General features: G+C 32.3%; 1 protein-coding gene across 1 annotated transcript in view; it reads right to left on the minus strand.

The window, feature by feature from the left end:
- Nucleotides 1-3,185: 3,185 nt before the first annotated feature.
- The window catches only part of Oct-TyrR (Octopamine-Tyramine receptor), a 768,006-nt gene continuing 758,309 nt past the window's right edge, over nt 3,186-12,882 (minus strand). Inside the window, exon 4 of the mRNA XM_089636976.1 lies at nt 3,186-4,985. Coding sequence (XP_089493102.1) covers nt 3,241-4,620 — 1,380 coding nt within the window. The 5' untranslated portion in view covers nt 4,621-4,985 and the 3' untranslated portion in view covers nt 3,186-3,240. The remainder of the gene's footprint in view (nt 4,986-12,882) is intronic.

Genomic DNA, 12,882 nt, shown 5'->3' on the forward strand with positions numbered 1-12,882 from the left:
ATTCATTATTTCAAATATCCAATATCAACGATATCAACGTTGCGTTTAATTATTCATTATTTCAAATATCCAATATCAATGTTACCAACGTAATCAGTATATAAATTGCCATTTTACTATAAATTTCTGCAACTATTTACAATTTTAGGCACTTACCAATTTTTTATGTAAATTTTTTAAAACAATAAAACAGAAAAGTGTCTCATACCTTCAAATCATAAAACACAAAGAAGAAACACCTCAAACAATAATGATAAAACACATTTTTAAAACGAAAGGTAACTTTATTTTTTTTTATATTTACATTTATTTCGATTTTCAACACACATTTGAAAGAGATTCTGTTATATTATAAGATATATATTCACCTATCCCTTATCAATTAAACACATATATTTTGAATAACACCAAGTGATAAAAAAATCTTTCTGCTTTAAACAATGATATAATCAATTTATTCTATCACAATCAAAGGTAGGAGCGTCTTGCACGAATTAAGAAATTCGTATAAAGTATTGCATAAGTAATCACAGATTTATAAACCAATTTCGTTCAATAAGTACAAGTACAAGGGTTAAAAAAATACAAAATGGCTCTTGAAAATTACATCCTTCAAATCATTCTGATAAAATGTTAGGTTAGGTTAGGTAACTAATCATGGGTTAACATAGCTAGTGTAAGTCAGCGGTGGTGAAATAGATCATTGTATTCGCTACTCGTAAAGTAGCGTTAATCCGCAGTTTACTCAGGGGTGGTGAACTACTCCATTGTCGTATACTTACCACCCAACAGGTTTCCATTCTTCTGTTTTGTGATAATGCTTTTTTTTGTCAGATAAACAGATATTTCAAATGTCAAAAGTTCACTAACCCTAGTCAAGACATAATAGCTGAACGAACTTCAAAACGTCATAGCGTACTAATCGAGTCCTAATAATTGTTTCTGCGTTTGAAACAAGCATCTAGTGATATTTTTAATGAAAAAAGTGTTTTTGAAACTCAAGCGAAACAAACTAGTAAAACTTGTTCAGTCGTATAACTTTGTAACACGAACTAAAAACACGAGCTAAACAATTCAGCACTTGCCTTAGTAGTTACTTTTGTTGTTGTTTTGCTTTCCTGGAAAGTTATCCTGTTGAACTTCCTTGAGTCTTTGATTTCGATGATTTTATTTACAGGAATCAAAATACACGTGTTTCATTTATTTAAAAAATACAGATTCTTGAAACCTAACCTCAGTTATTTAAAAGTGCATTTCTGATGGGTTGTTTCATGTTGCATTATGTAGAGTGGATTGTACAGATTTCACAATAAATAATTTTAAAAACCTTTTCTTAATTTAATGAAAAATATCTTTGGTTTTACCTAGACGTATAACAATAATTTAAAGTTACAATCAAAACTTAAGAGAGTAAGCACGTAGTTAAACGTAATTGAGGACAACTTCTTTAGTAAATAGTAAAAACGATTTTATCCAAACATATACAAGTCAAAGAAACAACCCACGGAGTTAATCAGTTGATTACCAATATATTATTTTCATCTAGGGCAATGTTAGAAGTGCCTATGTCAAATTTGTGAAAAGAAGATTTTTTATCAATTTCCTGGCGTAATAAACGTTAAATCAATATTAACTTCAATTTCTACGTTAGACAGGCAATAATTTCCTAAATCGTAGGAATTCATTACATTCAAATAAGGAACATTTTAAAGAACTTTCTGGTGCCTAATTTAAATTAGCAAAAAACATACTTAGGCATTTACTTCCCATATATACATCCAAAAACATTTTTACAAAATCACGTTAATTTATTTGTTTCCCAATGTAAATTAACTTAAATTAAATTAAATTAAATTAAAAAAGATATTAAAAACTTATGAACTATATTAATGAATGTTCAAATATATTTTAAAGTAATGGAGATGCAAGCGTTCAAAATATAAAATAATAAAAGGTTTTATTACAGGATTTTTAAAGACATTAAAATTTCACACCACTATCATAATTTATTTTTGAAAAATCTCACAAATATTGGGCTCTAACATTTGTAACGATTTATCAAAATTTATTAATTTGTAGTTATATAATATTACATTACAATATAGTTTAACATTTTATACACATTTAAAAATTAATCGATCTATTTCACAAACAAAATAACAGACCACAAACACATAAATCGTATAACTATTTTAATATTTGGAATTATTTTCATATGTTTATTTACATTTTAGCTTTGGTCAAAAAAAAAGTATGAATATACATTCGAGTGATTTCCGGCACATTATGCCGAGTTTGCAAAACGTCTGGAGTGATCGCACGACAAAATATGCCATTTTTGAGTTTACCATTTTTTAATATATTTTTATTTTAAAAATTCTAAAAATATAAAATAAACGCTAAAATATAGGTAAACTCATTGGATATAGAGCACTATAAACAGTTTTTATGGCTCCCAATTAAAAATTAAAAGAGGTATGATTTTTTTGATCACTCGAGTGGTTATAATATCTATGTTTACTATTCATATATATCTATGATGATTTTGTTCTTATAAACAATATTTAATTATATTTATTATAATTATGAATATAATATCTACAATTTATATTTATATCGTGTTTGATTCGACTTTTTAAAAATTAAGCATATTTTAATATAGGTATCACAACGTTTTTGAGAGATTTAAAAACATTTAATTATTAGAATGTATTGTAAATCTATCCAAGCTTACGAATTAAATCGGTTATTCAGTATTCTATTGGAAAAAAACACTTTACTGGATGAAATAACGTTTTATATCAACTTCTATAATTATACCAAGTAGATTTAATTGTTAATTTAAACTGAGCTTGTCCGTATGAAAGATTCTGACTATCGATTTCATATAATATTTATATAGTATATTTTTATCTTCATTAATGTATTACCATGATGTGTAGGTACGTAATTTAGTAATTTAAACGATAAAAATTTAAGACAGTGTTTTAATTATGTCTTTTTATTAATAAATATTAGTTATTTAAGGTGGGTAGGTTATTTGAAATCACTAATAAGTACATCGATGCATGTTGAAAGACGAAATATTACAATACTCGTATTTACCTATTCAATCTATATCGAACTAAATATTATATACAAATATCTACATAAATTTTATGATTTTTACATACAATTGAAACTATTCCACGATATAACATTATTGTTTTGTTTCAATGCTCAATATATCTAAGTAACTACTTAAAATTTAATGCCTAACAACTTTTTAAAAGCTCTCCTGTAATCAAGGTTGAATATGGTGTAGATCAGGGGGTTGAGGGTTGAGTTAATATAACCCAGCCACGTGATAAAGTTGATCAGTTTATCTGTTGGACAACAGGTGGGGCAGAAAGGAAGTATCACGTACATAAGGAAGAACGGTAGCCAGCAAACCACAAATACACCCATGATGATACCGAGTGTTCGGGCTGCTCTTCTCTCCTTGGACAGAGATATCCTTTGTTTCTCCTCGATGAATTGATACACTTGTCCCGGTTTCTTAGCAGCCGGAGCGGGAACTGGATGAAGTGCCACCTGGTCATCCACCGCCCTCTGGGACGCTCCTGAAGAGTGCTCTGGATTATCAGTAACTGATTCCTCGTGAGTAATCGTTGGAACGAGCAGCTTATTTTTACCTTTACCATCGTCAGATTTCTTCTTCTTTTTCCTTTTTAACTTGTCTTTTAACTTCGCGTTGGACACGGAATCGGAAACGTTTGGATGTTCATTGTGATTAGTCTCCGAGCTTACAGAGTCTTGGTCTTCGGGGACCGTGACTGGTTTGTTTCCCTTTCCACAATTTCTTATTGCCATCGCTGTCGCTTTGGCTCTCTCTCGCAACCTCCTCCTGGTCGCTATATATATTTCAACGTATACAATTGTCATTATGAACAGCGGGATGAAAAACGAGCCTAAAGCAGAATAGATGACGTATCCCCGCTGGGAGGTGAGTTGGCAAGGAGTTTCAGGCAGAAACTCTTCTGGCCAGTCATTCCATCCCAAGAGAGGCGGAGAACTGATTAAAAGCGACAGAACCCACACCCCGCCAATCAAAGCAAGAACTCTTTCCAGAGTTCGTTTTTGCGCGTAGTTGATGGGATCTGTTATCGCCCAGAACCTATCCAGAGCTATAGCGCAAAGGTTGAGGATTGAAGACGTACAACACATAACATCGCAAGTCACCCACATCTTGCAGACGAGTATTCCAAACTCCCATCTTCCTAAAATGGAATAAGCTACATTGAAGGGCATGACGAGTAAAGCAACAGTTAGGTCAGCCACTGCGAGGGAGACGATGAAGAAGTTCTGAACAATCCTTAAGGGTTTGTAAGTAAAGACGCTGAGGATGACAAGAATGTTTCCGACGATGGTAGCCATGATGATGAAGGAGAGAATGATAGCGGTGATGGCAGCTTCCCACTCTGGAACGGCCAGCAGCACCCCCAAACTGCTGTAGTACTGCGGCTGATCCGCCGGAGTACATCCTGGTTCCTGATTCTGACTCACGTTATTTGTAACATTATCAACGGTCGGATTTACATCGAAGCTTAAAATAACTAATCTATCAGTTTCTGCGTTCATTTTGAAAGCTTTGCAAAAAAATCTATTAGTTTTAGTCTTCTAATTCCAATCAAATACTTCACTTATTTTTAAAATTACCATTTTGAACACAATTTTTACCAACCAAATTAGGTCAATAACATGAATTTTGCCAATAACTTATGAAGCTTTTCCCATCAATAAATCTTTAAATTTATAACCTCCCCACATACCGGAATAAACACTTTATTATTATTATTATTATAATGATTTATCTCAAAATTATATACATTTTTAAAAAGGGCGTTGATTTCATCATCAATCATCAAAACTTTTCGAATCCCTCAATTCCGGAAGGTCTTGCTTGCTTATTATGAGGTTGCAGCTCCATCACGTCGAGTCATCACCTGAAACAAAGAAAATGTGTATATTAGAAAATTTGGCTAAAAGGAGAAGTAAAATGATTACTGGAATCGTCGACAATAGATTTGGTCATCAATGTTCATATCACGTATCCAACAGAAACGTTATTTGCAGATTTCGGAGTGCCTCGAGTAGAAGATATCTTCAAGAAAAATGCAATTATCCAAATTTATAAGTATAATATCCTAATATTATAAGGATAATATCCTAATAACGTAATATATATATATATTAAATAAACAAAAAAAAAATATTTTGTGATATTACAAATATAACGAATGCTTAATTCTACAATCTGAAAAACATCTGTCAGAGGAGCTTTTAATATGAGCTTATTATGACGGAAACCTTTTATCATTTTCTGTTTAATTACGAAATCCGGTAAAGTTAATTATATTGACCACACTGGTGAAGTACGGGGTTTCAAAGTGGTAGGCAAGGTGAACTATGAGTTAAGAACCCGAATTCAGAATTACTACTCCAAGGAATGTCTTTTTAAAGCTAAATTTAAATTTTAACCGTTGCTTAAAGTAACAGGGATGTTAAACAGGACCACGCGCTATTTTAAATATAATTTGCTAAAGTAGTAGTTATTATTAAACAGTGTGGCTGGTCTGAAAAGCAAAGTTTTTGTCAACATAATGAAAAAATACGCCGTATTATTTTTTGGTGCTGCTACACCAACGATTTTATCTCTAATCTATGATGACTGGTTTTACTTTCATATCGTGCAAAAGTTCTAGGATCTAAAAAATATCCTCCAATTTATTTATTTATTTATTTATTTAACGCCCAGAGGGCTTTTACATGTGGGTGGTACAAATTTAATGACAGTTTTGAAACATAAGAAAGAAAAGAAAGAAATAATAAAAATAAAATTACATAAGTATATGCGAGAAACAAAATTAAAAATATCAAGAACATAAATTAAAAAATACAGCGATTTGACTGGTTTACAAAAATATAACTTCCATTTAGGAATAGTATTGAAATAGGTCTTTATTACCTTAATTTACTTAATTTACCTTTATACATAACTCAATGTATTTGGGTACCAAGAAGTTAAAACTTGAGGTCTGGGACTGCATCGAAGCTGAGTTCAACTGCAAAATGCCTGAACCCATTATTTTAATTGCTTGAAAAATTAAAAATAAAAAAGTCACAAAGTTTTTAGTAAAAATATGGTTCTTAGGTTAGAAAAACTTTAATTTAAAAAATTATTAATTTAAGCCTTTTTCTCCCACCGTCACCAAGTGAAAAGAGATCGTTCGACAAACGATATGAGGTAGAAATCCGAAAGTCAAAATATTTTCGATTTTTACTTTTTTTTTAATGTATATTTAATTAAGTTATAAAATTTTACATCTTATACCTAATTTATTATTTTCTAAGACTATTATAATATTATTTACTACTTACTAAAATTTGGACTTCACAACATTGAGACATAATTCACGAAAAACTGCAATACTTTTAGCTTCCTTAACAATTACCGGGAGTTCATTGAACATTTTAAAACCCTTATAATAAATATTGTTTTGTGTTCCCGATAAATTTGTTTTAGGAAGCCTAAAATCGTTGCAGTTTCTCGTAGGATATAAATGAACTGTACTATTAATTCCAACATTTTGTGACATATAGTTACCTAACATTTAATTTTTTAACTTATAAATAAACACAAAAGTATTATAAACTAATCGTTGCCACACACTTAAAAGATTGGGTTGACGTTGCATGGTTTTTATCCTGGTGTACCTGGTACAACACAGTATTGACCTTATATAATGTAATACATCGTCTCTATCATAATATTCTTTAATATTAGTCGAAAGTAATGTTGAAGCGTGCAATTCAGTACCTTTCCGACAGCAGAACTGTTAAATGTGTCGAAATAGCGAGTAACTATCGGTTTTCATGTAGGTGGAATTTAACTATTTCAATTACTTTTATTCTTACTTTTACTCTAGTAAGCGATGAAACAGACTGCAATAACTAGCTCCACACCGGAGACCCTGAGGAAAATAATTTCCCTAGCTGCATGTCATGACATTATAACACACTTCCCTGAAAAAGTAATTAAGTGAAATTCCATCGAAAGAAAAAAATTACAAATTATGCCTCGAAATAAAAAAAACTTCAGGTTATGTTGTTTAACAAGGTAAAAAAAAATCATGGTGTTTCTTTAAATGTTACATGAATCAGATTTTCACTCTATTTTAAATAAGTCTCGTTTAAATAAATATTATCACAGTCGCTTATGTCTTATCATCATAATCTATTAGCGCGCTCGCTGTATCATTAATATTTTCATAATACCTCCCTTTCAAACCATCGTCAGTAATCTTTTTAACGCTTACAATGGAGCCTTAAGGCGTCCGACTGGAAATCAGATTCCCTTTGGGAATGTAAAATTGAATCCTACCGGCTGCGCCACTTTTTTTACGAAAAAATAAAATTAATTATCCGAAAAAAAATTCACAAAGAATCTCTGAAGTTGAAGAAAGATTATATTTTTTCAATATTACAGAGACCCACATACTGGTTATATATATTTATTTATTTATAAAAAATACAATAACGGAATAGTGAATCTTTGACTGTCCAACTGGGAAGGTTTCAGGACAATACAATAATTGATGGGTTTAGTTCATATGAAGTAGGAAATGTAACACAAATACATAACAATAAATTCAATCAATGGAGAAATTATTTTTTACATAACATTAAATTCATAGCACTGTGGAAATAACTTTCATGTTTACAATATAAGAGATAAGTTAGGTAAGCATAAATGTTTTTTAAATTTTGTTTAAGAATTATATTAGAATAATGGTGAGATTTTTAGGAAAAGAGGCCAAACATACTAAATAATTATTTTTTTTTCTAAAAAGACAAACATTCCCAGGTTACGAATAACCTGACACTATTTAAAAATCTCCTACTACCACTACAGTTAGCTGAAAATGTTGCTTGTGTTGTGATGGAGGACTTAGCCAGCCGAGAAATTGAACACACTACGCCTGAGTGGGACCCAAGCGCGATGTCAACTCGGCCACTGACTGGTCAATTAAATGAACCTAGTAAATATTTGTTGTCTATTTGTAAGTTCTCGACTTTCCCTAAGTCCAGAAGCCAATTTTTAACCGATTTACGAAGAATGCGTGCATTTTTCGATTTCCATGTATCGGGTATGAGATTAAATATTTTTTGCCATGAGTAGGAGTATTGTCTTTGGGCAAAGGTTGTTTTAGTGATGGGTGAAACTCTTGGATTCCTCCCTGCACGACAGGAGTCGTGATGGTCGATGGAAGGGAATATAATTGTTCTTATGTATAGCCTTACATCAAGAACTCACATCTCTTCGAATAATACGTTACTGGGGTACTGGGGTACATAAATGTTTTTTGTAAGGATGACCCTTAGAAGTGATTTTTGAGCTTTTGCTAAGGGATTTACTATTGTTTTGGTACATCCGCCCCAACCTAAGGAAGCTTATTATAGTATTATTTTTATTGTTTCATAAATTAACAATAATAAAACTTCGGTTAAAGTTCAAAATTTCTGAAAAGATGTTTACTATAAAATTTAAAATATACACAATATCAAAAGTTATTAATTAAATACTGACTTAACGAAAAGTTCACAATATGAAAACATTTCCAAAATAATTAAAGCAATATCAAAACTTTTTCAAGCAACGAATGTAATCAGAAAATATTGTTTCAATAGTTTGTGTTGTTTGTTAAATTAACTAATGAATTATTCAGATTATAGTGAACAATATAATGTTGAAATTGAAGCAGATACATTGAAATTCTGTATCACAGTGAAACAACTGTCCATTTTGTTCATTTTCCATTAAATTCGGACTGACTAAATGATTCCATTTGTTAAAATTATAATATCCACTTGGACGGGAAAAATTTAAGCCACTGATGTAAAAACCACTAGATTGGTCAAACGACATATTCTAAAAATCCTGTGTGTTAAAACATTCAAAAGAAGTATCAATTTATTTTTTGTCAGGGTGCATATCAAAATTTTAGGGATCGCAAGGAACTGGCAGAAAGAGAGACATGGAACTGACAGAGGAAGGATGACAGTAGACTGGATGCTGCAGAAATGAGATCACTGAGGAATATGGTTGTTGAAACCATGTATGATCGTGTAAAAAATGTGGAGATCCGTAAATAATGCAAGGCTGATGTACATAAGCGTAGTGAGTAAGATTAATAATGATAGGAATGAGTGAAGAAAGAAGTGTAAGGAGAATATGTAACAAAATGTGAACGGTAGAAGAAGTTGGGGATGCCCGAGGAAGACATGGCACGACCAAGTGAATCAGATACTCGCGTGAGGCCATGTCAAGAGTCAGAATAATAAAAGAGTAATGAGGTAAGAAGTGTATGCTAAGACGAAGTTGTTTGGCGGTCCGTCTTCTCTACCTATCCCTGCGGGAAATCAATGTAATGGCTAGTTAGTTAAGTTTACTCAATAATAAATATGACTTACTTAATATTTTCGTTTCTTTTTCCAAATAAATAAATTGATATGTGAATTGGAGAAAAAGTCATAAAAAATATTCTTCTTTATTTAAAATTTTACCTTAACCACTTACATGAAGCGAAATATTCCGCCACCATAATTATAAAAATATATATTTTGATAACTGCGTCAGTAAACTTGTAAAATTGAAAAAAAAGGTAAATACTGTTGTTACTATGAGTACTTCAGAACGTTGGAGAAGTTACATTTTTTTGTTGTTGGGACAACAAATGGATTGAGAAATTATTACCAAATGAAATCCTCTGACAAAAAGCACAGTTTACATCAATTTGGATTTGAGTCACAAACAGGACATGTATATATCATGTTTGAAGGGAGTTCAAAAATGATTATTATGCAAATTTATAAAAATGTCCCTATATCATTGATATATTGTATTTAGATGAGATATAAACCTAAGAAAATAGTCAGGCGCACCACTTATCGCATTCTAATAGTGGAACAATTTACGTCAAGTTATTAGTACGCATTAGTGTCTCTTATTGTAGCTCTATGCCCCACATTGAGATTGTGATGCCCTATGAGTCACAATACACCAAGATAGGTATCTACTTAATCGGTCGTGTTGCAGGTTTGATGATATTATTGCAGGCGATTCACCAAAATCAACCTCAAGAAAAATCATCCGGTATATACCTGTGTAAATAAAATAATGACACAGGTGACGATGTGACAACCCAGGTGACTTCCCGTTTGGAGGTGAAGGCAGACCAACATAATATGATACGCCTTCAGTGCATATTTGAACTCGCTAGATTCTCTTGGTGTTTGGAAGGAATTATTTCTGTGGACCGGCTTTTTTTAGTGCATTCTGAAAATAAGTGACAACCATTTCGAGCAACGGCGTATTATCAACTTTTGTTTAAAACTGAGGCACAGTGCAACAAAAACTTATGCAAAACTAGCTTGCCTTCTCCCTACACAGAAAGTGTTGCCACATTTAACGCTAAACTATCAGTCCCATTACTTTAATTACACAGCTGTACGTAATTACACCATAGCTTGTTCCTTTATTAACTTTCGTGTTCCGCCTTCTCCACCCCCCAAAATTTCTTTCCACCTCACACTACCATCTTCAATATTGAGGATAAGTGTCTCACTGGCTCTAAGAAGTGAGACTCGTGCAGAATTTACAAAAGTAAAAACTATTAAACAGAGGTCTATCTAGTTTTATTTAAATCTACATCAACAGAGTTGCACCTTTGTGATCAAAATGCACTTCATGTTCATTGAAAATTATTCAACAAAGGGGGGATATGGGGCCAACTGATCAACGTGTATGGTAAAATAGCATATATTGTCATATCCTATTACAAAGTAGGACTGTTTTAATTCGATTTGCTGCCAGTTGTTATTACTCGTATTTCACTGTTTTGTATGATTGCTTTCAATTAAATATATCATTTTTTCGAGCATTGATGATAATAATGTTATTGTTTGACAGTTAGCATGATTTTATAATGCTGTTGGTTTTGATTAATTCGCTGTGCGCCTTGAGTTATAAAAAAACTTTAAAAAAACCATCAGTAAAAAAAATTGTATTTGATTTTTGTGATGTTTGGTAATAAGTTGGGTTTTCAAGCGATAGATGGCACCAGTCATAAAGCTTATTTCAGAGTCCGACAGATGTCGCTAGAGTGTAGCAATTGCCTGTGGGATATTATTGCCAGACAACAAGCTTCTAGAAACAGAGAATTACCAACCCTCGGGTAATGAACAGTGTAGCTAAATCCAGACTTATTTATTGTAACGTAAATAAACGCAATTATAGTAAAGAACCTTTTACTTTTCACAAGAGTTCCCAACCCTGAATCTGCAAGTAAAGCAGAAATATAACAATTTAAAAATCTCTCATAAAAATATGATATTTTATGATTCAATATGAATGCGATGGTGATAAACTTACTATTTTATATTGAACACAAAATGTTGAAAAAAAACGTGTCTTGTATTTTTATAATGTCATTGGATATACAGGGTTTATCGGCATGTACCTGACAAACTTTTACCAGCTATTCCTTAGCATATTTGGAGTAAAAAATCTTATATGCACTTTGCTGTCCGGTAACGTTTTTTTTTTAATAAAAAATTTACTATTCATATTTTCAACACATGTCACCACTGTTTTATCCTTTGTCAAAGTTTGAAAACCCATCTGGCAATATTTTATTCGAATTCCGTTGAATAATGCTCGTGTGTACCTATATTAGCGCACTTTTACAATCACAACGAAATGGCACGGCACCATTCGTCTCATTTTTAACTATAATTATTTAGTGTGTGCGAAAGAGCGAAGACGCTTTTCGACATACTTGCTTATAACAGCTGTCAAACCCGAAAAGCAATGCCAATGACAGTGATGTAGTGTGGAAATTTTTAATTTTTTTGTTTTTAATTGAAAAAAAAAGCTACCCTACAGCAAAGTGCCCATAACATTTTTTACTACAAATGTGCTAAGGAATAGCTGGTTAAAGTGTCGGGTTAGTGCCGATACACCCTGTAAGTTGCAATTTGGGAGGCCCGTCGCCCCAGGAACCATTTATTGGATAACGAACACCTCTGCCACAAATCACCCCAAGTGGTTTTGTTACGTTTGGTGAATTAGCACTGGCGCCCGGGTACATGGGGTGTGAGGTTTGTCTTGTTCTGGGCGGCGGCCGGCGGGCCGGGTCGAGAGAGGCTTTTGGTTGAGGGAGGCCTTTTTGCACAATACACAATACCTTGTACCGCAGTTGAAGGACTGGATTTATACGTCCGTCACTCCCGGACACATTGTCCCCTAATTCCTACCAACCCTTCAAACCTTTTTCCTTCCCAGAACTTCCTCCCCTTCCTTTCCTTGAAACGACCCTCCACACAGCATCCTTTAAGATGATATAGACCGCGAGGGAAATTATTTTCCTCTAGGCTTCTTGTGTGGAGCTAATGTAAAAAAAGCCGTAAATTTTCAGGATTACTAACATTTGATATGTAAATTACGTTCAAATTAAAGTTTAGGGCAAATATTTTTTTTATAACTTCCGTGATTTTTCACGGATCTGCCCTAATAAATAATTATTTTGCAAGACATTAAAGAATATATAAAAGATTATTAAACGTTGATAATAAATTAATTTTATTATGTTTAATGTTTGGCAAGAACCTTTTTGAAACGGGTGCTCAGTTCATAATGTAAGTGCTCCTTCTCACAATGATCATAATGGATGTGTCGCATCATAAACAAACATATAAAATAAACTAAGTTTATTACATTTCCGGTACTAAAACTGATAATAATATTACCTTACTGAGGCAGAATACAAAACAACCCCAGAT

This window comes from Hesperophylax consimilis, chromosome 11 (genome assembly GCF_061612785.1).
Source record: "Hesperophylax consimilis isolate HC1 chromosome 11, BYU_Hcon_1.0, whole genome shotgun sequence".
NCBI lineage: Eukaryota > Metazoa > Arthropoda > Insecta > Trichoptera > Limnephilidae > Hesperophylax > Hesperophylax consimilis.